The sequence below is a fragment of the Vipera ursinii genome (genome assembly GCF_947247035.1).
Source record: "Vipera ursinii genome assembly, chromosome: 6".
Taxonomy (NCBI): Eukaryota; Metazoa; Chordata; class Lepidosauria; order Squamata; family Viperidae; genus Vipera; species Vipera ursinii.
In genome coordinates, this window is record NC_139515.1 from 87,229,486 (window position 1) to 87,252,122 (window position 22,637).

The 22,637-nt window shown below is 47.1% G+C and overlaps 1 protein-coding gene across 7 annotated transcripts in view; it reads left to right on the forward strand.

Annotated features, from left to right (window-relative positions):
- The window catches only part of EXOC4 (exocyst complex component 4), a 733,833-nt gene that overhangs the window by 303,418 nt on the left and 407,778 nt on the right, over positions 1 to 22,637 (forward strand). For 3 of the 7 annotated variants that reach the window (XM_083366085.1, XM_083366089.1, XM_083366088.1), the window contains 2 exons: positions 3,256 to 3,434; positions 6,115 to 6,274. The exons of 3 other annotated variants lie outside the window; for them this stretch is intronic. In XM_083366085.1, coding sequence (XP_083222211.1) covers positions 3,256 to 3,434; positions 6,115 to 6,274 — 339 coding nt within the window. Of the gene's footprint in view, positions 1 to 3,255; positions 3,435 to 6,114; positions 6,275 to 12,552; positions 12,829 to 22,637 lie in introns of those variants that run through there. One more of the 7 variants, XM_083366087.1, reaches the window with a different exon arrangement.

Below are 22,637 nucleotides of genomic sequence, written 5' to 3' on the forward strand. Positions count from 1 at the left end.
TCTTGATTGAACATTGCAAATTGCAATTAAAAACGCAGACACCCGTTACGTTTGCCCAGAAGTCTTAACCAGGCTGAACGAAAGTCTTAGCCCGCTTTTCAACTTTGCGTCTTGCACGAAACCAGCTTTTTAGACAGCTGGTGGGTCAGTCAGTATATTATATGAACCTAGAACAGGGGTCTTCAAACTTGGCAACTTTAAGCCTTGCGGACTTGAGCTCAGCCCTTGGCTGGCTGAGGAATTCTGGGAGTTGGAAGCCCACGAGCCTTAAAGTGGCCACGTTTGAAGAGCCCTGTGTGGGTGCCGTGAATTTATTTATTTACACAGTTTAGCAGCTTCATGGACCCCAGACCAGTGTGGGCAACTCAACATGTGAGGACCAAAGATTTCCCTACTACCCCAATATCCTAATGGCGAATTTGTCAAGGCCAATGGTGTTCAAGTGGTACTCCAGTTGTTTAGGGATTGGAGCACCACTTTAATAATAATAATAATAATAATAATATAATAATAATAATAATAATAATAATATATTTATTTATTTATTTATTATTATTATTATTATTATTATGGCTTTTTTGTCATAGAACGCTCAGAACGGAGTTCCAGAACCTTTTTTGGATGGAACCTTGTAGGGTAGGCAAGGCGGGTTGTATGACGTGTGAGTTCTAGCACCTTTTTCTTTTACAAAAAAAGCACTGATAATAATAATAATAATAATAATAATAATAATAATAATAATAATAATAATAATAATAATAATAATGGTAGTAGTAGTTGTTATTGTTATTGTAGCTGCTATTATTATTATTATTATTATTATTATTATTATTATTATTATTATTATTATCATCATCATCATCTTTGAGACTTCTGGACTTCAACTCCCAGAATGCCCCAGCCAGCAGGAGGAGCAGGAAGAGGAGGAGGACTATGGGATTCTTGGTGCTCTCTGAGCTTGGTTGTTTGCTTGTATAGACGTTTCATAACCTAACTAACTAGGGAATATCATTAGCATTAGAAGGGAGTGAAATTTGCTTTTTTTTTATATGCTGGTGGCTTGCCCTATCAACATCCGTGGGAGTGTTTGCGGTGGTCCCTTCATTAGGCTGTTGATTACTGTTAGTTAATTTGTGTTGGTAATTCCTTGATTGTGGTATTGTTTACTCTTTTTTATTGTTGGTGCAGTGTTAATCTTGGTGTTAATCTCTTATCTGGGTGTTGATTGCTGGTGAGGAGGTGCTTTGGTCTTTTTGTTACCTTTTGGGCTTTTTGATTGTCCCTTTTGAATGGTGTGTAGACCTTGTATGTCTCTGTGTGCCCGCTGATGGCTGATTGGTCCAAATGCCAGAATTGCAGGAATTTTCTGCCATTTTTGGACTTGGCCTGGTCTAGGATGCTCACCATTTGCCCATTGGGGTCTAGGACAACTCACCGCAGCCAACTCACTACTATGGGATAACTCTCCGTGGATCCATTCCACACTGTATTAACCGTTTCGTTCAGTTACTTTTATTATTGGGGACCGTGATTTCGTCAAAGTGATTGTAACTCTGGTATTTCTGGATTGACTTTCTTTATTTTATTACGATTAGTCACGGTTCCGTTGAAATTAACCTTTGTGCTTGTTGAATTGTCCTGCGGTAAGTTTTCCCATATAGGGACGTGGTGGCTCAGTGGGTTAGGACGCTGAGCTTGTCGATCAGAAGGTCGGCAGTTTGGCGGTTCGAATCCCGAGTGCCGCGTAGCAGAGTGAGCGCCTGTTACTCGTCCCAGCTTCTGCCCACCTAGCAGTTCGAAAGCACGTAAAAATGCAAGTAGAAAAACAGGGACCACTACGGTGGGAAGGTAACAGTGTTCCGTGCGCCTTTGGCGTCTAGACATGCCGGCCACATGACCACGGAGATGTCCTGGGACAAGCGCTGGCTCTTCGGCTTTGAAACGGAGATGAGCACCGGCCCCTAGAGTCGGAAACGACTAGCACGCACGTGCGGGGGAACCTTTACCTTTACCTTTAAGTTTTCCCATGGAGAGATGGCCGTGACAAGTTGGCCACGATGAGTTAGCCGTGGCTTATTCTATCCCAGTTGAGCCTCTGGTCCAAGCGTGGCGCTCTTTGCATGCCGTGCAAAGCTCCCTTAGCTTTGTGGTCCCGACGGTGCTTTTTCAGGAGGCAGCTGGACTTTCTTGTTTTTCTTTGAAGACGTTTTGCTTCTCATCCAAGAAGCTTCTTCAGGTTCTGACTGAATGGTGGGGAATGGGAGGATTTATACTCCTTCCAGACAGCTGGTCATTTGCCTTCTTTTAGAGAGTCATTGAGGCCACTTGGAGATTTACCTGTGTCCTCAGGGTCACCCAAGCGGTGCAAATGGGGGCGGAGCCTTCTTGGCTGCTGGATATTTTCTGCCCTGGGTCCCTTCCCTGTTGAAGACAGGCCCAGGCTGTTGGGGATGAGTCTGGTTGTCTGAAGCGCAAACAGTTCCTGGAATCTGCAACGTTTTCTGGAAGTCCGTTCACACTCCCGCACCTTTTGAAGGGTGTTCACCCCAAAATGCATCGCTAAATTTCTATGGAGTTTCTCCGTCCTCCAGGTCATGGTTGTCCCAGGTCATGGTTGTGCTTTTTTTCAGGAGGCAACTGGACTTTTCTTGTTTTCCTTTCTTTTTTTTTCTGGACAAGAAAGTCCAGTCGCCTCCTGAAAAATGCCCCTTTGGGAAAACAATGACCCGGATGACAGAAAATCTCCCTAGAGACCAGGGGTAAGCAACCTGGGCTCTTTTATGACTGGTGGACTTCAACTCCCAGAATTCCTGAGCCAGCCTAGCTCAGCTTGGAAACCTCTCCCTTTCCCCTCAGCGTGGCTGGCTCAGGAATTCTGGGAGTTGAAGTCCACCAGTCATAAAGCGGCCTTGGCCTAGACCAGGGATAGGCAACCTTGGCTCTTTTATGACTCGTGGACTTCAACTCCCAGAATTCCTGAGCCAGCTTGGCTGAGCATGGAAACCTCTCCCTTTCCCCTCAGCATGTCTGGCTCAGGAATTCTGGGAGTTGAAGTCCACCAGTCATCAAAGAGCCCAGGTTGCCTACCCCTGGCCTAGACACTCAGCTTTGTGGATTTTCCACCTCACTTTGGCCTGAAGGGGGTGGGGGTGGGGGAACCCAGGAAAGCTGAGTCCCCTCTTACTTAGCCTTGGAGCTCTTGTAATCCTGGCTTCCCTCGACAAGCCCAGTTTGACGAGCCTTCTCCTTCAACAGGGTCCATTGCTTCCACTACCTGATCCCTTTGGCTAAGCAAGGCAACTACGCCATTGTGGCCAACGTGGAGAGCATGGACTACGACCCCTTGGTGGTGCGGCTCAACAAGGACATCAGCGCCGTGGAAGAAGCCATGAATGCTAGCTTGCAGCAGCACAAGTTCCAGTACATCTTCGAAGGTGGGTGGCATGCCGGGGAGCTGAGGTGGGCAAAGTCGCCAGCCTTGCTGGCTTTCTTTTCCTAGAAACCTCATTATATTCTATACACACACACACACACACACACACACACACACACACACACAAAGAGAGAGAGAGAGAGAGTTTTTTTAGGGTTAGGGTTAAGGTTGGGGTTGGGGTTGGGTTTTTCCAAAGAACATTTTCACTATTTAGCAAACAGCATAGTGTCTGGGTACATGTTTTTAACTAACAATAATAGATAGTAGTTAATTATTTTATTTATTTTTTATTTATTTTTTATTTTAATTCCATTTATATCCCGCCCTTCTCCGAAGACTCAGGTCGGCTTACAAGCTTAGCAGTAGCCTTCATTCTATGTATATGCCTGCTTATTAGGGCTTTCACACACACCCCTAATCACTCAATAGCCTTCTTCTTGCTAGTATATATTCAGAATTACATATCACGTTCCTTTCTCTCCGACTCGCTTTTCTAGCCATTGCTGGAAATTATCCCACCTTCTAAAGTACACGGAGTCTTCTTTCTCTTTAATCTTGAAAGTCAGTCTATCCGTTTCTGCACACTCTAGAATTTTCTTAATCAATACTTACTCAGTTGGTAAGTTTTCATTTTGCCAATGTTGGGCAAATAGAATTCTTGCTGCCTCACTATTAAACATTTACTCAGCTGCAAAGCATTGGCTACAAATTGCTTATATTTGTTCTGAAAGAATTGAACTAGGGATGGAAGTTAAAGATTGGCCTATTTTTTTATTTGTGTGTGTGTGTTTGTGCGTGCCAGTGAAGAAAAATCAGATTCAGCAAGTCCCCGACTTAGGACTACAGTTGGCACCAGAATTTCCATTACTAAGGGAGGCCGTGCCCTCGGGTGAGCCCTGCCCCATTTTACGACCTCTTTCCCACAGTCATTAACCGAGTCAGCGCGCTTGATAAGTGAATCGCACGGATTTTAATGGAAGCCGGCTTCCTCAACTGCCTTCGCTCGTCGGAAGCCAATGGCGATCGCTTGAACCCGCAATCAATATAAATACCTCTGGTGGCCAAGGCCTCCAATACAGGAAGTCCTCGGCTTACAACGGTTCATTTAACGACCGTTCAAAATTACAACACGACTGGGGGGGGGAAATGACATCACCATTTTTTACACTTACGACCGTCGCAGCAACCCCCGGGGTCACGTGATCAAAATTCGGACACTTGGGCCACCGACTCGTGTTTATGACGGTTGCAGTGTCCCCGGGGAGGGCGGTCACGTGATCCCCTTTTGCGACCTTCTGACAAGCAACGGGGAGGCGAGATTCCCTTCGCAACCAGGTGGCTAACTTCACGGCTGTAGTGATTCACTTAACAACCGTGGCGAGAAAAGTCGTAAAATGGGGCGAATCTCGCTTCGCAACAGAAATTTTGGCCAATTCTGGCTTGAAAGATCCCTGTGGGGATCATGTAACCTTGGGTATGTTGCGACGGTCACAAGTGCGAGGAGTGGGCCCTAAGTCCCTTTTCCCACTGGCGGCGGAGCTTCGAACGGTCGCTAACCGCACGGTTGTAAGTAGAGATGGAAAAAAAACTTGGGGAAAAAATGGCAAAAATACAGGGATGTATTTTCTCTCTGTTTTTGTCCAAACGGCTTTGGAAGAAAACGGAAAAATAGCCCTGTTTTTTTTTTCCTCCCAATTTTTCTGTTTTTTTTTTCTTCCTGGCCTTCCCATCTAGGGTACAGGGTGTCCTGCCTCAGCAAGGGTTTGGACTAGAAGACCTCCAAGGTCCCTTCCAACTCTATTCAATAATAATGATAACAATGATGACAGTAATGATAATTTTGAAAACCCTGTTTTTTCTGCCAATTTTTCTGGTTTTTTTTTTTTCCCCATCTAGGGTTGTTGTTGTTGTTGATTGCAAAGTCCTGTCCGACCCATCGCGACCCCATGGACAACGTTCCTCCAGGCCTTCCTGCCCTCTACCATCTTCCATCTAGGGTATAATAATAGTGATAGTAATAATAGGAATAAAGTGCGAATAGTCAAGGCTGTGGTCTTCCCAGTTGCAATGTATGGCTGTGAAAGTTTGGCTGAGCGCCAAAGAATGGAGGCCTTTGAACTCTGGTGCTGGCGAAGACTCCTGCGAGTCCCTTGGACTGCAAGGCGATCAAACCGGTCGGTCCTAGAGGAGATCAACCCTGACTGCTCTTTAGAAGGCCAGATCCTGAAGTGGAAACTCAAATCCTTTGGCCACCTAACAAGAAGGAAGGACTCGCTGGAGAAGAGCCTCATGCTGGGAAAGGTGGAGGGCAAGAGAAGACGACAGAGAATGAGGTGGCTGGATGGAGTCACCGAAGCTGTAGGCATGAGCTTAAATGGATTCCAGAAGATCGTGGAGGACAGGAAGGCCTGGAGAAAGGGTGTCCATGGGGTCACGATGGGTCGGACATGACTTCGCAACTAACAAGTACTACTACTACTACTACTACTACTAGTAGTAGTAGTAGTAATAAATAAAAACATCATCGTCATCTTTAGTTTCAAGTCAAGGACTACCTGTCTGATAAATTAGGAGTTTTGTAGAATTGTAAAATTTCTTCCTCCTGACCAGTCAACTACTTGTGACCCACAATTTCTCTCTCTCTCTATCTCTCTCTCTCTCTCTCTCTCTCTCTCCTCCAGGTTTGGGCCATTTAATTTCCTGCATTCTCATCAATGGGGCTCAGTACTTCAAGCGGATCAGCGAGTCGGGCATTAAGAAGATGTGCCGAAACATCTTCATCCTTCAGCAGAACCTCACCAACATCACCATGTCCCGAGAGGCCGATCTGGACTTTGCAAGGTGGGAGGAAGGAGACCGTGTTTTTTTTTGGGGGGAGGAGCCTCTGGGGCAGACATCTAGTCCTCGACTTGCAATCTCGATTGAACACCCCCCTCCCCGCAGAATTTCCATGCCTAAGCGAGGGGGTTGAGTTTCGCCCTCTTTGACGACCGTGCTGGCCGCAGTTGTTCAGCGAATCACAGCAGATGTTAGCTGAATCGTGCGGTCATTCAGCAAATCTGGCTTCCCCCCATTGACTTTGCTTGTCGGGAACCGGCTGGGAAGCTTACAGGTGGTGATCACGTGACCCTGGGGCAGTAAAACTGTCGTAAATACATGCCAGTTGCCAAGTGCCCAGATTTCCCAGGGGAGGATAAGAACTCACTGTCTCCTGGTGATTGGCCCATAGTCACCCAGCCAGCTTTAATGCCTAAAGGGGAACTAGAACTCACCTTCTCCTGGTGATTGGCCCAAAGTCACTCAGCCGGCTTTCATGGCTAAGGTGGAACTAGAACTCACTCTCTCCTGGTGATTGGCCCAAAGTCACTCAGCCGGCTTTCATGGCTAAGGTGGAACTAGAATTCACCTCCTGGTGATTGGCCCAAAGTTACCCAGCTGGCTTTCATGCCTAAGGGGGAACTAGAACTTGCTTTCACCTGGTGATTGGCCCAACATCACTCAGCCAGCTTTCATGCCCAAAGTGAGACTAGAACTCAGTGTCTCCTGGTGATTGGCCCATAGTCACCCAGCCGGCTTTCATGCCTAAGGGGGAACTAGAACTCGCTTTCACCTGGTGATTGGCCCAAAGTCACCCAGCTGGCTTTCACACCTAAGGGGGAACTAGAACTCACCCTCTCCTGGTGATTGGCCCAAAGTCACCCAGCTGGCTTTCACACCTAAGGGGGAACTAGAACTCACCCTCTCCTGGTGATTGGCCTAAAGTCACCCAGCTGGCTTTCACGCCTAAGGGGGAACTAGAACTCGCTTTCACCTGGTGATTGGCCAAACATCACTCAGCCAGCTTTCATGCCTAAAGTGAGACTAGAACTCAGTGTCTCCTGGTGATTGGCCCATAGTCACCCAGCCGGCTTTCATGCCTAAGGGGGAACTAGAACTTGCTTTCACCTGGTGATTGGCCCAACATCACCCAGCCGGCCTTCATGCCCAAGGCTGGACTAGAACTCACCTTCTCCTGGTTTTCAACCTGGTGCCTTAACCAGAGCCCAAACTACTTCTTAATCCTGATATCCCATCTAGCCCTTTCACAACACCTTAGCCGTTTGCTCCATCTCCGCAGGCCTGGCAAGCGAAGCGACAGCTTGCATGCACCGGGGCGCTCTTTGCTCCCACCCATTCAGGTTGAGGGGGCCTCCTCTTTCCCTAACCCGCAAACTGGGGGTTACTTAATGCTGCAAATCCTGCCTCCTGCGTTCCTGTGTGTTTTGTGCGTTTGTATGTGTGCGTGTGAGTCAAAACTCGGCTTAGGTGATTTATGCCGACCTAATTCCGGAATCCTTTGGCACAGGCCAAGGATTGGCTGCAGGGTTAATGGAAGCCAGCATTCGGATTTGCATCGATTCTGCAAACAGATACGCCATGGACCGGCTGATTGTCTCTTTAATCTTGACATTAGTTATTTCAGGCATGGACAGCTGAGGAAATGAAATATTCATAAGGATATCTGAAGAGGGGGTGTGCGGGTAGGGGTTGTCAGGGATCTGGACTTTGCAAAAAAAAAAAAGCTGTGTTGTAACACACACACCCTATGCACCGAGAAATGGATAGCCCCATAATCCCCCCTCTCTCCCTTCTTCCTTCCCCCCTCCCCAAATTGGGGGGGGGAAAACAACAGAGCCCACTCATAACTCCAATTATTGGGACCCTCATACGGGGAACCATCTTGTCACGCTAACGCCGACAATGTGGGGAAATTGCACAGCCGCAAAACAGCCCAGGGACCTTCATTATGTCCTTGGGATAGAGCAGGGTTAGGCAACCTCGGCTCTTTTATGACTCGTGGACTTCAACTCCCAGAATTCCTGAGCCAGCGTGGGGGAACTATGGCCGCTTCCTGACTCGTGGACTTCAACTCCCAGAATTCCTGAGCCAGCCATGCTGAGGGGAAAGGGAGAGGTTTCCCTGCTGAGCCATGCTGGCTCAGGAATTCTGGGAGTTGAAGTCCACAAATCATAGAGCTGCCAAGGTTGGCCTAGTCCAGGGGTAGGCAACCTTGGCTCTTTTATGACTTGTGGACTTCAACTCCCAGAATTCCTGAGCCAGCGTGGGGGAACTATGGCCCCTTCCTGACTCGTGGACTTCAACTCCCAGAATTCCTGAGCCAGCCATGCTGAGGGGAAAGGGAGAGGTTTCCCTGCTGAGCCATGCTGGCTCAGGAATTCTGGGAGTTGAAGTCCACAAATCATAGAGCTGCCAAGGTTGGCCTAGTCCAGGGGTAGGCAACCTTGGCTCTTTTATGACTTGTGGACTTCAACTCCCAGAATTCCTGAGCCAGCGTGGGGGAACTATGGCCCCTTCATGACTCGTGGACTTCAACTCCCAGAATTCCTGAGCCAGCGTGGGGGAACTATGGCTCCCTCATGACTTGTGGACTTCAACTCCCAGAATTCCTGAGCCAGCATGGGGGAACTATGGCCCCCTCATGACTCGTGGACTTCAACTCCCAGATTTCCTCAGTCAGCATGGGGTAAGTATGGCCCCCTCATGACTCGTGGACTTCAACTCCCAGAATTCCTGAGCCAGCATGGGGGAACTATGGCTCCCTCATGACTTGTGGACTTCAACTCCCAGAATTCCTGAGCCAGCATGGCTCAGCTTGGAAACCTCTCCCTTTCCCCTCAGCATGGCTGGCTCAGGAATTCTGGGAGTTGAAGTCCACGAGTCATAAAAGAGCCAAGGTGGCCTACCCCTGGAATAGAGCATCCTGAAATTCAATGTTTTCTTTTCAAAATGATTTTCCCCCCGCCCCACTTCTTCTCTTCCTCCCCCCCTCCTTGGAATGTTAACTGAATTAGGCCAGGTTTTTTGGCAGGCAACCACAGGCCGGGCATGTGTGGTTGGCAACTGGCACGCCAATCACAGCTTGGAAACAGAAGGAGAGGTTGGCGTCGCTTGAAGCTCCAAGACCAAGCTTAGTCATTCGCTTATTAAATTTATATGCCGCCCAATATCCCCGAGAAAGCGACCGCGGGCGGCTTACAGGTCATAAAGAAAGAGAAATAGGCAAACGGTTAACGTTTGTAAACCGCGCCAATTTTTTTTAAAAAAAAACAAAATTTAAAAGACAAGTTGGGGCACCAGTTGCCCCCACTTTTAAGTTGGCATGTCCGCTTCCTAATAATCCTTGTCTTTTGAGATCTTCTGCAAAATCGTCCAAATGTGGGGGTTTTAAAAAAAATTCTTTTAAAAAAACTAAACAATTGAAACTTTATTTTAATACAAGGTTTGCGGGGGGGGGGGGAAACGGGACCTCAAACCCTTTAAAAAAAATACACACACACAGATGACTACCAAAACAAATGCAAAGCAAAGTATAAACAAAAGTAAAAAAATAAATATTTTTTGGTTTTATTTTATTATTGCTTTATGTAAACTTCCAAATGTGGCCTTTAAATTCCCCCCCCCCTTTTTTTATTTTAAACTTTATTTTGGGGCGGGGAGACTTAAACTTTTTTTTTTTTAAAGGAAAGTGACAATGAAAAAAGATAGAAATGGATCCATGGACAGGCAGAGAGTTCTCTCTCTCTCTCTCTCTCTCTCTCTCTCTCTCTCTCTCTCTCTCACACACACACACACACACACACACACACACACACACACTTCCTCTTTTTTCTTTCTCTTTCTCCCTTTTGCTTTCTTTTTCTCTTTTTCTTTTCCTTTCTTTTCTTTCTTGTTCCTGTTTCTTTTGCCTTCTCTCCTTCTCGTTCTACTTTTTCTTCTCCTTTCTTCTCCTTTCTCTCTCTTTGTCTTTTCCCTTCTCTTTTTCCTCTCTCTCTCTGACTCTGTCTGTCTCTGTCTGTCTGTCTGTCTGTCTGTCTGTCTGTCTGTCTCTCTCTCTCTCTCTCTCTCTCTCTCTCTCTCTGCAGTACCACAATACAACAGTGGCGGTTTGGCAATGCACGGCTGCCATCTAGTGGCCACCGCAGGCAAGTGCCAGGAACTTCTTAATTTCATTTTTTTTCTCCACGGAACTGACGACAGTGAATGAAGTTGCATATTTCAGTTAGCTCAACGTGCAAGGCTGTGTGCGCACACGCGTACAGCTCAACTTGCGCATGTCGAGCTGCACGTGCACGGCTCCCCTGTCCCCCCCACCCCACCCTACCCATGTTGGGTTGCAAAAGTTGAGGACCTCAATATTCAGACTAATTTAGGAAGGAAGGCACAACCGTTGAAATGTGCTAAGCCCATTGGAGGCTGAAGGCCCGACAAGCTTAAGCCTCGTTTTAATGAGGTCGGCTTGAATTCTGCTTTATGTTCCCGACAAAAAGAAAGAAAGAAAACTGGTATTATTTCATTTGCCATTAAGAACTTGGCTCCCTAAATATCCTCCTATGTAATTTCCCTTGTTTGTGGTCTTCCTTCCTGTTTCTATGGTGCTCTGATCTTAGCACAGTGTTAATTAGCACGAAGCCTACATGGGGTGGGGGGTACCCAAAGAGCTCCAATTGTGATGGATTAAGCCTGAACACACACACACCCCTCTTTGTTTTCCTGGACTCTTTCCTCACTGGGACTGTTCCCTTTGGGAGATCAAAGGCGGGGGCGGGGGGGGGGAGGCTTCTGTCACTTGGTTTTAGGCAGTGGCAGAATTGTCAGATGGAATCCACGTATGATGGGTTGTCCAACAAACCTTGCTTAAGAGAGGAAGTAGTATTATCCCAGAAGAGATTCCTGAGTCCGGGAAAGGCTTGGGAAGGTGGGTCCTAAGAAGGAGACGCTTGTCTTAACTTCAGTAGGTATGAGTTGATCTAGATCATTGTTAACGGGCGTAAATTGATTCAAATAATTAACACTTGCTTAACTACGCTAGATATAGGTTGATCTCAGTAACTGATAATTGCTTAACTTGATCTACTTAATAGATAATTGCTTCACTATGCTCGATGTAAATTATGTTCTGTTCCAGCCTACGACCGGCTCTGTTTGAATGTCAGGGACAGCCCCTTTTTATAGTCAACAGGCTGGAAACACCCAACCAAATTTATTTACAAAGAAATCAAAAGTTCAAACAAGAGTTAAACAGGAATAACAGACCAGGACTCTAGCAGAAGACCTTCAAATGGTTGCCTTCAGCAACCAGCACCTCCCATACCTTCCCCTTTTATCAGCAGTCCCAAGGCGTGGCTTCTCATTGCCTTTTCCTCCTCTCACCGAGTTGCCTCATTGCCTTTCTCTGTTCTGCTCTGCTGGATTGCCTCCTGCTCCTAGCATCCCTGAATAGATCCAGCTGTGAATCATCTACGTCCAATACCTCGTGCTCACACGGCTGAGTCTGATGAGGAACATGACGGGAAGGGCCAGGCTGAGAGTCCTGCAGTGCATCAGAGCCTCCCTCTGACACCAAAGGCTCTCCAAACCCCTCCTCCTCCTCCTCTTCAGAATCATCAGACTCAGCTGCTGGTATCACAGGCTGACGCTGAATCACAACAAATTGATCTAGATCAGCGTAGATCCCTTTTTGGCATCAGGGACCGGTTTCTTGGAAGACAATTTTCCCACTGACTGGGGGGCAGGGGGGAGAGAAGAAGCGTGCAACCTAGACTCAGGGCATGTGTAGTTTTGCTTGCCTGCCATTCGTTTCCAGCTGTGTGGCCCAGTTCCTAACAAGCCACGGACCATTACGAGTCCACAGCCAGGTGGTTGGGAACCCCTGATCTAGATGACTGATAATTGCTTAACTATGCTAGGTATAAGTTGATCTAGATCATAGATCATTGCTCAACCATGCCAGGTATAAGTTGATCTAGAGATCATTGATCATTGCTCAACCACGCCAGGTATAAGTTGATCTAGATCGTAGATCATTGCTCAACTATGCCAGGGTATGTTGATCTAGATCATAGATCATTGCTCAACTATGCCAAGTATAAGTTGATCTAGATAACTGATAATTCCATAACTGCTAGATCTAAGTTGATCTAGATCATAGATAATTGCTCAATTATGCTAGGTATGTTGATCTAGATCACTGATAACTGCTTAAGCACACTAGGTATAAGATGGATAATTCGTTTGGGAGAGTTTCAGGATTTCATTGCACTCCCTTACTAACAATACAGATGTTTCCAGAAGTCCAAGTGTTTCTTGTTGCCAGAGCTTGCCAGCTGTGCAGGCTTGATGCCAGAGAATCCAGTTCCATTCAGAAGCTGGGAAGAGAAGCTTTGGGACAAACCGCAGCATCTGTCCTCATCAGTCAACATCTGGTTGTGTGACGTGACTCGGGGTCTACTACACCTTCAGTTCTGGCCAGGGGGACAATTCTTTGGTGGAATAAACAATTCTACAGGTTTTTAGTTTTGGTTCTTGGGGCTTAGGGAGATCCCTACCATAGTAGAAATTAAATCCTCGCCTCCTCCAGCATCCAGTCAAAACTGAAGAAGCTTCTTGGATGAGAAGCGAAACGTCTTCAAGGAAAAACGAAGGAAGTCCAGTTGCCTCCTGAACAAGCACCTTTGGGACAACCGTGACCTGGATGAAGGAGAATCTCCATATTAACCTTAAAAAAATCCTTAAAAATCCAAACGCAACACCATCCACAGCGCAGTCTGGTTTAGGGATTCCCGCTTGAGCAAAGGGGTTGGACTAGATGGCCTCCAAGGTCCCTCCCAACTCTGTTATTCATCTTCAGCCATCGCTGTTTTGCTCAGCTTAGCTCTTTTTCTTTAAATTTCCAATTTCTTTTGTCGTTCCCCTTTGAGACCATCCAGTCAAGTACTACGTCTGTCCCCCAAATACATGTTCTAATAGAGGAGAATAGATTTAGGAGCATTAAAGCCATCTTGCCTTTTATTTCACCCATCACTTCCGATCTGAAAGTTAACGCTTGATTATTGGATTTGTTCTGATTTGATTTATGGCCTGCCTTTCTTCTGAAAGCGAACAATGGCACTTCGCTGGGCTAAGCCAGGTCTAACGAGGTCTTTTCCGTGGCTGGAGGTGCTTCTCTCCATCCCATAATAACCCCTGCCTCGTATACGTGCCATGCCCACTTTGAACATGGCAAGGGAGAATTTCAACGGTTTCAAACGATTCAACAAAAGACACCATCAAAGCTGACAGCGGAGAGAGCGTGGGACAATTCAAAGAAATGATGTAAAATCAGAAGAGGTTGAGGGACCTGGTCCATAGAATCAGCAAGAGTCAAACATGACCGCATTTACGAGGGCAGTTCGGAAACAAACCCCCGTTTGATTATCAGTGACAGACACTCGCAGACACAGAACTTTTATCATACACATTAGAAAACTACAATACCACATTACTTTTTGACATAATGTTAATACCACTTTACGAGGCCTTGGGAAGGCCACACTTGGAATGCTGCATCCAGTTTTGGTCACCGCGATGTAAAAAAAGATGTTGAGACTCTGGAAAGAGTGCAGAGAAGAGCAACAAAGATGGTTAAGGGACTGGAGGCTAAAACATACAAGGAACGGTTGCTGGAATTGGGCATGTCTAGTTTAATGAAGAGAAGGTCGAGGGGTGATAGGAGAGCAGTCTTCCAGTATCTCAGGGGCTGCCCCAAAGAAGAGGGAGTCAAGCTGTTCTCCAAAGCCCCTGAAGGCAGGACAAGAAGCAACGGATGGAAACTAACCAAGGAGAGAAGCAACCTAGAACTAAGGAGAAACTTCCTGACAGTTAGAACAACTAACCAGTGGAACAACCTGCCTCCAGAAGTGGTGAATGCTCCAACACTGGAAGTTTTTAAGAAGAGACTGGACAGCCATTTGTCTGAAATGATATAGGGTTTCCTGCCCGAGCAGGGGGTTGGACTAGATGACCCCCAAGGTACCTTCCAACATCATTATCATTATTATTGTTGTTGTTAATTGGTTAATTGTACTCACTGTCAGGAAATTCCTCCTTAGTTCCAGGTTGCTTCTCTCCTTGATGAGTTTCCATCCGTTGCTTCTTGTCCTGCCTTCAGGTGCTCTGGAGACTAGCTTGACTCCCTCTTCTTTGGGGCAGACCCTGAGATACTGGAAGACTGCTGTCATGTCCCCCCTCGTCCTTCTCTAGACATCCCCAGTTCCAGCAACCGTTCCTTATATATTTTAGCCTCCAATCCGAATTTCCGAATTGCTCCAATTCATCATCGTCGTCATTACTACTGCCCAGCACAGAAGACAAAATTTTTGGACAGTGTGAGACCACTAACCATTTGTGGTGTGGAATCAACTCAAAACCCTGAACTAACGCCATCATCAGCTGGCAGTCAACGGCTCTTGGATAACCTTCCACAGGCAGTCCATGACTTAACGGCCACAATTGAATCTGGTTTCCCTTCCTGAATGCTGGCTTCTTTTGAGGGCCCTCCTTTCATGAACATTTGCCTACCCTTATAGCTCTTGCAGACTTCATGGTGAGGGGTGAGGCAACCTCGTTTGGCAGCTGAGACGATGGCTTTCCCAAGGACTTCTAGGGCTGCTTAGAAGTCGCTAATGAAGCAACCAGGGATTTGAAGTCAGCAACGCAGGCTTGTCCAAGAACCCATCCTAGCTTGTCACACACTCCCGGATTAGGCACTTCAGACCCTTGGCAAACGACAGACAGGCTGGCAAGTTGTGTTACGGCCAAGCCAAAAAACCGAAGGACGCTCGTGAAGAACGTGCCAACCAAATGGAAAAATATGGAAGAGGTTTTTGGACCCAGCCAGTTGAGGTTGAGCCAGAACTGGCACAAGCCTGTGTAGAACGAACAAAAATCTCTCATTAGCTTCGGTGAAATCTGAGCGTACAAAACACATCTTCTGGTGTGTCCCCTCTGCCAAATAGAGTTTATAAATTGGGCACCTTATCCTTCATTTCCATAAATCTTGGTCCGTGCACAGTTCCATGAAGCTTTCTGTTTGATGCTCCCAGTAGCAGGTGGTCATCCCTGGTTTTGAGTGGAGCAACAAAAATAATAATAATAATAATAATAATAATAATAATAATAATAATAATAATAATAATAAGAAGAAGAAGAAGAAGAAGAAGAAGAAGAAGAAGAAGAAGAAGAAGAAGAAGAAGAAGAAGATGATGATGATGATGGAAGGTCATTTAGTCCAATCCCCTGCTCGGGCAGGAAACCTTATACCATTTCAGACAAACGGCTGTCCAGTCTCTTCTTAAAAACTTCCACTGTTGGAGCATTCACAGCTTCTGGAGGCAAGGAGTTCCACTGGTTAATTTAGTTCTCAATGTCTGGAAGTTTCTCCTTAGTTCCAGGTTGCTTCTCTCCTTGGTTAGTTTCTATCCGTTGCTTCTTCTCCTGCCTTCGGGCGCTTTGGAGAATAGCTTGACTCCCTCCTCTTTGGGGCAGCCCCTGAGATACTGGAAGGCGGCTATCATGTCCCCCCTCATCCTTCTTTTCATTAAACTAGACATGCCCAATTCCAGCAACCGTTCCTTATAGGTTTTAGCCTCCAGTCCCCCAATCCTCTTTGTTGCTCTTCTCTGTTGCTCTTCTTGTCCGGCTGGACCAAGAAGGAGAAGAAAGTCCTTGGGACTTTGGGTCGTAGCTCCTCCAACTGGAATTGAAATTGTAGCGCCACCATCTTAACAGACTAGAGATCACAAGTGAGAGAGTATATTTGTGCACGCACTAATCTGCTGTTGTGTGCAACTACACCCCCGTCTCCAGCTACACAGGTGTCCACATCCCGAATGTGGGTTAAACGAACAGTTGTAAGCCGAGGTGCAAGTGCTAAATCTTGACCCCGGGGAAAAAATATCCTCCCTTCAAAACCTCCTGTTAGAAAAAGCAGCGTATTTTTTTTTAAAAAAAATCATCCCGGGTGCTGTGGAGGGCAGACTCCTTTCATTCGTGCCTCGGGATTAGCATATCTGCCAGATGGAGGCTGTGGAAGAAGCCTTGTGAGTGGCATCTGCGTGTGCTGCCTGATGGAAGCGCCCCGAAATTTCACACATTAGATGTGTGGTCTCAACGTGTGCACCCTCCCTTTCTCCTTTGCTCAGATGCTGCAAACCTGCAAACTAAGAATAGATAATGGCTGCTAACAGAGACGGTGCGTCTTGAGCGTTGGTACTGAGGGCAGGAAAAATGCAGACAGAAAGAGAGAGAGAGAGAGACAGAGACGGTGGGTCGGTGGTGTTCTGTCCCAGTCTAGGTGAGTCCTTGTTCTGCTCACAAGGAGAAACCCCTCTTCCAAGAAACAGGCAGGAACTGCAAGAAAAAACCAACCCCGTTTATTCTCACAGACCCGAGTCAATGTCCAAGGCAAACAAACACAGTCCACAGAAACTCCATCCTCAACACGAACGGTTGCCTTCAGCAACCAGCACCTCCCACACCTTCCCTTTTATAATGCAGCCCAGGCGTGGCTTCCTCATGCCTTCTCCTTTGCCTTTGGAGCCACCCCATTGCGTTCCTCTGTCCTGCTCGCTTCTCTTGCCGGAGCTTTCGTGCATCCTGGATATTTCCCAACTGTGCTTCGTCGCTGTCCAACTCGGGCTCCCAGCGCAGCTGCGTCTCAGCCTGAGCGCGAGTAGAGGGGCCAGGCTCCTCGTCTGACTGTGAGTCTCGGAGCTCCTCAGAGCCTTCCTCTGACTCTGATGTCACTCCGGGCCCCTCCTCTTCCTCCTCCGATTCCTCAGACTCAGCTGCCGAATCCACAGGCTGGCGAGGAATCCCAACAGGTGGGCTGTGCAGTGAGACCTTTCCACACAACAACCAGCACTAGATCTGCATCGTTCTGCCTTGGGGGTCCCTAACCCCTGGTGTGTGGACCGGCCACCAGGCCGCACAAACAAGCGAAGCCCTCTCCGCGGGATGCAGGCAGCAAGCGAAACCTTGCCCCCTCCATGGAAAAACCTCTATCCAGTCCGTGGTGCCCAAAATGTTGGCGGGCGCTGCTCCACCTGATAGACCGGGGTTTTTTGCACTGCGACGGCATGGGTTTAAATCTCATTACTTTGGAGTTTCCTGCAAATTGCGGCTAAGCCGGCGTTTGTCAAATAAAATCCATTTAGCTGGCTTGCCCCCCGTTTCGCGTTTCAACCATCAACCCTCTTTCTCCCTTCCAATCCCGTTTACCGAGAACGGGATTAGCCATCAAACACAGCCCGGGGGGTCAGCTCTTGCAAGCACATGGCAAGTCTTCAGGCTTCGAGCGGGACCCCAGATTTGGCTGCCTTTCCGCCGCTTTGAGGCTGTAGGTGTCAGGCTTCCCAGCTGGCACATCTTAGAAGTTGTAGTCCCTTCAGCGCTGAGTAATTTAATTTTAATTTAATTTATTAATATTTCTATACCGCCCTTCTCCCGAAGGACTCAGGGCGGTGTACAGGGCAAGAATAAAACACAGAATTACAAATGTTAAAAAGTAATTAAATACATGCCCATTAAAAATACAGTTAATACATAATAAAAAAACCCAATAAAATGACAATAAAAACCCCACCAATCCCCCCTCAGGCCAGGCCGGCTTGCTCGAACAAGTATGTTTTTAGATCGCGGCGAAAGGAGCGAAGGTCGGGCACCATCCGGAGCTCAACCGGTAACTGGTTCCATAGCTCCGGGGCGCCCACAGAGAAGGATCTCCCCCTGGGGGCCACCAGTCGACATTCTCTGACCGGTGGCACCCTGAGGAGGCCCTCTCTGTGGGAACGCACAGGGCGGAGGGAAGTAGACGCTGGCAGCAGGTGTTCCCTAAGGTACTCCGGACCCCTGCCATGTAGGGCTTTAAACACCATTACTAGTACCTTGAATCTCACCCGGAAGACAACTGGTAACCATTAGTAGGGGATCATTCATCTCATGCATCAGGAAGGCAGCTGCCACCATGTACGACACGTAGGCAGAAGTATAGCTGAGCACATCCGTAAACACCAACTAGCAGTCAGAAGACGTGAGTTGAAGAACACATGGACAAACCCAATCATGGTTTCAACTGGGAAATGGTGAGCATCCTAGACCAAGCCTAGGCCAAGCTCAAAAGACTAGAGAATTCCCAGGAACCTGGCACTCGAACACTTCAGCCATCAACAGGCACAAAGAGATCAACGACGTCTACATACCGTTCAAAGGAGACGATCAAAAAGCTAAGAAGGAAACAAAAAGACCCAAACAGCTGCTCACCAGCCATCAATACCAGGCTAGATTAGAGGTTGACGCTATCGATATTTTTCCAATATTTGAAGGATAGTCACAGAGAAGGGAGTCAAGCTATTCTCCAAAGCGCCCGAAGGCAGGACAAGAAGAAGCAACGGATGGAAACTCATCAAGGAGAGAAGCAACCTGGAACTAAGGAGAAACTTCCTGACAGTTAGAAGAATTAATCAGTGGAACTCCTTGCATCCAGAAGTTGTGAATGCTCCAACACTGGAAGTTTTTAAGAAGAGACTGGACAGCCCTTTGTCTGGGATGGTATAGGGTTTCCTGCCTGAGCAGGGGGGGTTGGACTAGATGACCTCCAAGGTCCCTTCCAATTCTGTTATTCTATTACTAGTCGGGCAACCAAGCCGTAATCACCAGTCCAATCAAGGACATATCAACTCAGACAAATGAACAGTAAACAACAGCCTAATCAAGAAACCAGCAAGAACACTCCCGCCAACAATGATAGGGCAAACCTCTGGTATATAAAGAGAGAGCAAACCCCACTCCCTTCTAACACTGATGATGTTACCTTGCTGGGTTATGAAACGTCTGCAAGAAAACCACCAAGCTCAGAGAGCACCAAGGATCCCACGGTCCTCCTCCTCTTCCTCCTCCTCCCTTCTAATACTAATGATGTTACCCAGTTGGGTCATGCAACATCTGCAAGAAAACCACCGAGCCCAAATAGCACCAAGGATCCCACGGTCCTTCTCTTTCTCCTCCTGCTCCTGCTCCTGCTCCTCCTCCTCCTCCTCCTCCTCCTCCTCCTGCTCCTCCTCCCTTCTAATACTGATGATGTTACCCAATTGTGTCATGCAACGTTTGCAAGAAAACCACCAAGCCCAGAGAGCACCAAGGTTCCCACAGTCCTCCTCCTTCTCCTCCTCCTCCTCCTCCTCTCCTCCTCCTCCTCCACAGCTCCCCTTCCCTTCTAGCACTTTCCACGACCCAGCCCAGAGAGCACCAAGGACCCCACAGTTCAACCCTGGGGCTACAAATATTCTCTTCTGGTCACAAAGAGAGTCTTGCACACATTTAGTGACTGCACGTGTTCTGTGCTTAACAGATTATTGCAGCTGTAGTCATTTCTCTCTCTCTCTCTCTCTTTTTTTTGACGGCGGTGCCAGCATCAGGCCCTTGAGTGCAACTCCAAAACGATTCCCATTCTCTGCGGAGGCCTGAGTCGCTCCTTCCCAGCGGGAAGCTAAAATTGTGTTCTGTTTTCTGCTGACTGGCGGGCAAAAGTGCTGACTTCACCTTACGTTCTCCATCTCTTCCCCTCTTTCGCAGGGAGCGAAATCACTTAATATTCTTCGTAAGCCGGTGTCCGACTTTGACCATTTCTGCCTTTAAAAAGTACAAATTCCCTTCTCCCCCCACCCACCCCCGTTTCCCTCCCTCCGATTTGACGAAGTCTCAAGCGTTTAATAAGGGGGTGTTTAAATAGGGTGGATTAGCAGTTTCCCCCCCCCATATGTCAACAAGATCGCCCCTCCCCTTCGCCTTCTCCCCCACCCCTTCCCCGCCACCCCCTGCAGCAATTTGCAAATCAATTTTGAACCCAAAGCCCCAAATTGAATTTAGGTTTTTGTGTGGGGAAATTGCACTTATCGGCGTGAACCATTAAATTTGCTGTTTAATAATGTACTTTCCAGCACACTTGGTTAGGATTTCATTGCCCTTTTTATCTGTATAAATTTAATTAGGCCTGATACCATCGGTATATTATAGAACTAATTAAAGATTTAGATAAGTGCAGAAGGGGTTTGTTCCTTTAATGTCCTATAATAAAGCTCCACTCGGGGCGGTGTGTGTCTGTGTGTGTGTGTGAAATAAAGAGGTTTTCTTGCTGAATATTCTACGGAGGGAGCCGAAGGGGACCCCCGTTTTAAAAGTGCAGGAGACGCCACCGTCTTTTTTCTAATTAACCTGCGCCCGGCCTCATTAGCCAGTTGTGCTTTCGGTAGGCAAAATGGTAGATAATCTTAAGAGTTTCTTTTCCTAAGACAGACGGAGGAGGAGGAGGAACGCTCTCTCGGGATGCGACAATTTGCTGATAATAAAATTTCCTTCGTCATGCAGGCTCTCCAACTAAAGAGGAACTTGAATGCGCCAAGATTTTGTGGACTGTTAAGTTTGGCTTGGTTGTCATGAGTGGGACACAGGCAGACATAGACCCCTGGGGCTGAAGGGGACTTTGGAGATCTTCTAGTCCAGCCCCTAGCCAAAGCAGGAATCCTTATACCAGTATTAGTACCGCTTTATAAAGCCCTAGCGAGGCCACACCTGGAATACTGCAGCCAATTTGGGTCACCACATCACGAAAAAGATGTTGAGAGTTTGGGGGAAAAAATTCACAGAAGAGCAACTAAGATGATCAAAGGCCTGGAGACTAAAACATATGAAAAAAGGGTTGCAGGACTTGGGTTTGGCCTGTCTAAGGAAAAGAAATAGGGGAGATGCGATAGCAGTCTTCCAGTATCTGAGGGGCTGCCACAAAGAAGAGGAGGGGGTCACGTTATTCACCAAAGCACCAGAGGGAAGGTTGAGAAACAATGGTTGGAAACTGACCAAAGAGAGAAGCAACCTGGAATTAAGGAGAAACTTCCTAACAGTGAGGACAATTAACCAGTGGAACAGCTTCCCTCCAGAAATCGTGGGCTTTCCATCACAGGAGGTTTTTCAGAAGAGGCTAGAACCATTTCAGACAAATGGTTGTCCAATCTCTTCTTGAAATCGTCCAGTGATGGAGCACCCACAACTTCTGGAGGCAGGTTGTTCCACTGATTGTTTTCACTGTCAGGAAGTTCCTCCTTAGTTCTAGGTTGCTTCTCTCCTTGATTAGTTTCCATCCATTGCTTCTTGTCCTGCCTTCAGCTCCTTTTGGAAAATAAGTCGACCGCCTCTTCTTTGTGGCAGCCCCTCAAATATTGGAATATGCTCTCAAGTCTTCCCCTAAGCCTTCTCTTCATTAGGCTAAAGTTAACCTAGTTCCATAATCGTTTATTGTATGGTTTTCAATCTTTGCAAGTTTAAGAAGACTGGATTTCAATTCCCAGAATTGGCTGGGGAATTCTGGGAGTTGAAGTCCAGGCTTCTTAAAGTGGCCAAGGTTGAGAAACGAGTCAAGTTCTAAGTCGCGTGGTATTCAAACTTCTCTAGAAGGCATCAAATCCAAGAAGAGATGGACCATATGAGGCCCTAAAAATGGGATTCTTGCTCTCTGACCTGGAAGTTAACTCTGTAGCCCTGCTCATGCTGGCTGGGGAATTCTGGGAGTTGAAGTCCAGGCTTCTTAAAGTGGACAAGGTTGAGAAACGAGTCAAGTTCTAAGTCGCGTGGTATTCAAACTTTTCTAGAAGGCATCAAATCCAAAAAGAGATGGACCATATGAGGCCCTAAAAATTGGATTCTTGCTCTCTGACCTGAAAGTTCTCTCTAGCCCTGTCCTTGGAGAAGCTTTATGACAGGGGTCTTCAAACCCAGCCCTATGATGACTCGTGGACTTCAACTCCCAGAATTCCTCAGCCAGGGTGCCTGGCTGAGGAATTCTGGGAGTTGAAGTCCATGAGTCATCAAAGGGCCGAGTTTGAAGACCTCTGCTTTATGAGGTGACATCGCCACCTGAATGTTGAGTTTCCTCATTTTACACAACGCAGATCCAAAATCTTGAACTAGAACCTTATTTTGTTTAAGGCAGACGTGAGTGATTTTTTTTTTTGTATTCCTCTCCCTTCTTCTCAGGGGAAGGCTCTGTGGGGGAGAAGTGATCAGGCAGGGCCTCCCAGAAACCCCCCTGAGATATTAAAATAATAATAATAATCTCATTTGGCGAGGCGGTCGCAGTGAAACAATCTCCCTTGAGTGCCGTCAGGCCTTCTGTCCATTTAAATGCTAATTTTCACCTCTAACCCAAGACAAAACCAAGCCTGCCAAGGTGATTTTCTCGACTTAATCATGATCAGTCTTCTTCCCCGAGGGAGGGGAAAAAAAATAGATTTGATAATTTACACAGTTTCTTAATCTCCAAACCGTACAGGATTCA